Below are 4506 nucleotides of genomic sequence, written 5' to 3' on the forward strand. Positions count from 1 at the left end.
TTTTTTTTCTTGTTATTGAATTGGCCGCATGAGGAATATTCTTTTTATATATATATATATATATATATATATATATATATATATTGTAAAGGGGGATTTTCTCACTGACAGTCCCCCATAACCTCGTATTAAGTTAATAACAGCACTACTTGTATTTATAGAAACAACCATTCACTAGCCGTTAACCTTTCAACTGTCTGTCAAGGGCAGCGTGTAAATATTAATCATTGATAATAACAGTTATTGTTATTTCTGCTCTACTGAATTGGTCATGTAATTTGTTGTTCTCATTTCCTGTATGGACGAATTTTTGGTTTTGTTTTTTGTGGTTGTTTTAATGCATGAGGATATTGTATCTATGTTTGTGTTCATTAACAGGCCTAATAATAATAGCAATAATAAGGTCTAACTGCCTCCAACCCAATGTGGACCTCACATCCAAATTCAAAAGTACAGTTCCGAATAACCCTGAGTTGTTTCGGGTATTGGTTAATTTAATTATAAATATAGTATATTACAAGAAAAAAACATATACTCATACATAGAGTACATAAAACATAAATGAAAAATGTGATCCTATGACTTTAAGAGGAGGCAGCTTAGTCATAGAAGCTGTGATATGGCAGATTGGGCCTCAGTGAAGCAATTGTCCGTCTTGTTGATCATTCACCGCCTCTAATGGTTTAGTCAATACAGACAACATGATCGAGAAACGGAAGATCCAGGGTCGTCCACCTTTCTGCCATGCAAACCTGTCTCACTAATTAACGTGACTTCAATGCAGATTTCTAATGAGCTTTTTCTCATTTTGCATGCCAATCAAAAAACAATCTAGAGCCTGTTTTTCTTGTGCACATAATATCAGGGAGGAAAACTGACATAGAATGGAAATGCAGAGTTACAAAGCATCACTTTTTGGGTAGATTTTAATACTCGGAGTGAGTGTTGTACTACACTGAGTACCAGAGGGACTGGATTTACAGCAAAAAGAGTTCAGGCAGTGTTTAACTTTTCACTTAAATATGCATCCTTTACTGACTTTCTAATACTTCCCTTTGATACCACTCTTGTTGTATTGTATGAGTGAAGCTCGCACCTAGCATCTAAACAGGATAAAATGAATCACAAGTAAATGTGTTCCAGTTCTGTTCTTATGTGTAGCTTCAAGCCTTTTGATGTGAGGTTCTAAAAAAAGGCTACAAGTAACACAGAGAGACTGAAAGACGAAAACGTGCCCTCGATTTAATTAATTAATCATTCTCTCTAAAGGGGATTCATCAGGGGTATAATAGGGGCTAAATTGATTTACAAAGTGCACTCTTATGAATAACATGCTATCGATTTCAATTGTTCTCCAAGTGTGATTGGGTAATGAATTAACAATGGAACCGTGCAAGATCCCATGTAAGAAAGAGACACCACTCTGTTATCTTCCTCATATTTCAGCTAGTTTTCGACAGCCGCATTGTTTCAGAACTACACAAGTGTGGAACGCGTTGCGAGAGCTGAGCAACCTCTTCCACTGTGGTGCATTTGAATCAGAGGACAGTGACATGCGCATACTGCGGCTGTCAAGTGCTTTATAAGTGTGAGTGCAGTATGTGAAGACAGGTTAATGAGGAATTGTGTAGATGGACTGCATTTAGAGTAGCGCTCATAATGTTCCTTTCAAGGAGCGCTCTTTTCTGAGAGTTTCAGATTAATCATAAAAGGGGTGTAACATAACACCCTTACATAGGAGAGTAAAAATAAAACACATTTTCTCAAATCATAGAACTTTTTTTATTTATTTATTTTTTCTAACTGTTTTAGAGATTCTGTCCAAATCACAAACCAAATTTAAGTTTTGGAGAAGTGTTAATTATTACTATTTCCAATTTTTCATCATTACTGTTTAATTATTACTGTTGGAGGTTTAAACCAAACATAATTGTAGATGAATTTAGGCACTTGCTCGTTGCTAACAAAGAGCAGCGTGTGTATTTTAGGTAGCAGTGGCAATTTTTGTCTCAACACGCACACACACACACACACACACACATACACACTACTAGAATTGACACAATGCCACCTTTAATCAGTGTTCAAACCAGTCCTCACCCCCTCGTTCTGGCACTACATGTGTGTTCAGTCATCCATCTGTCTGTGTATTCATCCACCTGTGCTTGTATGTGTGAATCTACGAATGTAGCACAATTGCTTTGTATTTCTAGGCTGCCACACTCTTCATCAAATTAAGAAATATTCAGACAAATCAACGCTAAGCTAATCAGCAGCCCACTTAACTCTCCAAAGCAGAGCTGCACTTACCGACTGAGCGAGAGTTACTCTTCCATCAGCGAGCTATCACTTGTGCCAGACAGGGAAATTGAGACTCGCCACCAGAGAATTGCTGCAAAAATGTGGCTATAACCAGGTAATTCTACTTCAGGGCTTGGTATTTTTCATCCAATTCTCACTTGTGTAAGACACCACTTTTGCTACAATGGCTAGTGTCTAGAAAAAAAACTGAATATTTTTCAGTTGTTAACTGATCATTTATTTTATTGTAGTGTCGTTGAAAAAAAAGAATCCGATTACTAAAAGATGGACTGAAGCAGTAAGATCACTAAGGTTTAGCAAAGAGAATGAAAGCAGGGGATAGAATATTAAGAGAATGAAACATAGAGGGGGATAGAACAGATTTATAAAATGGTAGAAGAAAGGCCTAATCCTTACCACTTATGCTTGAACACTTCATGTGCTTCTGATAGTCACCATGTGCAGCAGTAGAGCAACATTGCCACATCACATTACCACACTGGACTCACTTGGGTGTAAGTGTGTTTTGTTATTCAGGAGTTGTGAAGGTCAGCCTAACCTGCCATCTCTCTCAGCTTGGCCTCCATTATTAGGACTTGTTGTCCTTTCAGCCTGAGCTTAATGGCCTGCCGCTTTTTCCTTTTTCCCATCTTTCTATCTCACTCTTCTCTTCCCCTCTTTCTTGCTCTCTCCCTCTCATTGTCTCTGGCAGCTTGGTGGCTCTAGTGTCTGGCTGCAGTTGCAGAGCAGCAGCAGCAGAAGCAGCAGTCGCATACCTGCATTCAAGTGGAACAAACAGGATGGTTGGCTGCTCACGGAAGGTCATCAGCCCTGGGCATAAAGTGTGTGTGTGTGTGTGTGTGCCCGTGCGTGTATCTTAGCATTTTTTTGTGCTTTAAAAGGAGATGAAGCTCTATAGTGTTTCTTATAGTGCGTGTGTGTACAGACGATGCAAAACAAATTTTCACCTTGCTGCAATCACACTGACTACTGGAGTCTTTTAGCAGTCTTGGTCACAAATAGCCAATAGACATTTACATTTAAATATTGTAACTACTAAGACTATTTGAATGTTTTTTTTCACCAGGCTTTCTTTGGAAATTAGGATCATGTGACTTGGGGTCTGTGCTTAAACATTCCTTGAAAATATTTTCAACTCAGGCATAAAAATTATTGCTTGTTCCGACATGTTTACACATGAGGTGTTTCAGCAGGGTTTTTCTGTCATCCTTTCTCATGCATGTCTGACGGCCAACAGCTACACTTCTATTTTAATCAATCCAGGCCGCAACCCTGTTCATATTTTAATGCATCCAGTTTATTTTCTTCCATTTTACGCAGTTAACTACAGTGATTGTGTGCTGGGCTCTGAGCGCTGTCGAAACGTAGGTTACCTACAATTCAATACTGTGCCTGAACGTGTCTTATATCTACACACAGAGGGGACTGCTAATGTGCTGCTCACAGTACGTCTGTGCAGACACAAAGTTTGCCATGATTTATACATGTGGCTCCAAAGAGAATAGGAGAAGCAGAATTTTCAGTCGTTTTCAGGGCAAACCTGCTAACACAACCCTTTTTAAAAGGTGTTTCACTTTTCAGCTTGTAACTTCCCATTGTCAAAGGTGACAAGTCAAAGCTGAATGTGAGAGCAAAGTGGACCTTTACACCAACCCCAAAAATAAACTGGGGAGTCAAATGTGTTTTTCTCTCCGTCTTTGTACCTGTCTCTCGTCGCTGTGACATCCATACTCAACACAAAGTCAGATGTCAAGAGGATGCCTTGTGGCTGTGCTCGGTGTCCAATCCCACCATAAGCCCACCCACTTGCCAACACCCTAAAGGTGCTGCAGTTATAGCCACCAGGCTAATGAATGGTGACACTCTAATCTTTGTAATCCCTAATTGGTGCTGCAAGTTTGATTAAAAGCCAAGCCATGTCAGCTCAATTGCAATGTGGGATGCATGTTTATTACCAAACACTGCGTATCCCAGCATTTGTGATTGTGCATATAATGTGTGCATATGGCTGTATATGAATGTGCTAATAATGCACATGCCTGTCTAATGCCGTCTAGAAAAAAAAAAAGATCCCGGTTGATCTCGGGGTTTACGAAGCGTGGCTGCATTTTCGGTCTTCATTAACCTTGCTCGCCCTCAATCCCCAGAATTTCTACCTGCTTTCTCTCCCCCCCCCCCCCCCCT

General features: G+C 39.6%; 1 protein-coding gene across 1 annotated transcript in view; it reads right to left on the minus strand.

The window, feature by feature from the left end:
* Positions 1 to 2951, minus strand: part of LOC118342262 (staphylococcal nuclease domain-containing protein 1-like) — a 47021-nt gene extending 44070 nt beyond the window's left edge. The window contains exon 1 of the mRNA XM_035680769.1: positions 2861 to 2951. Coding sequence (XP_035536662.1) covers positions 2861 to 2951 — 91 coding nt within the window. The remainder of the gene's footprint in view (positions 1 to 2860) is intronic.
* Positions 2952 to 4506: the final 1555 nt, after the last annotated feature.

Source organism: Morone saxatilis, unplaced genomic scaffold (genome assembly GCF_004916995.1).
Source record: "Morone saxatilis isolate NCDOM2014 unplaced genomic scaffold, NCSU_SB_2.0 Contig10, whole genome shotgun sequence".
Lineage (NCBI taxonomy): Eukaryota > Metazoa > Chordata > Actinopteri > Moronidae > Morone > Morone saxatilis.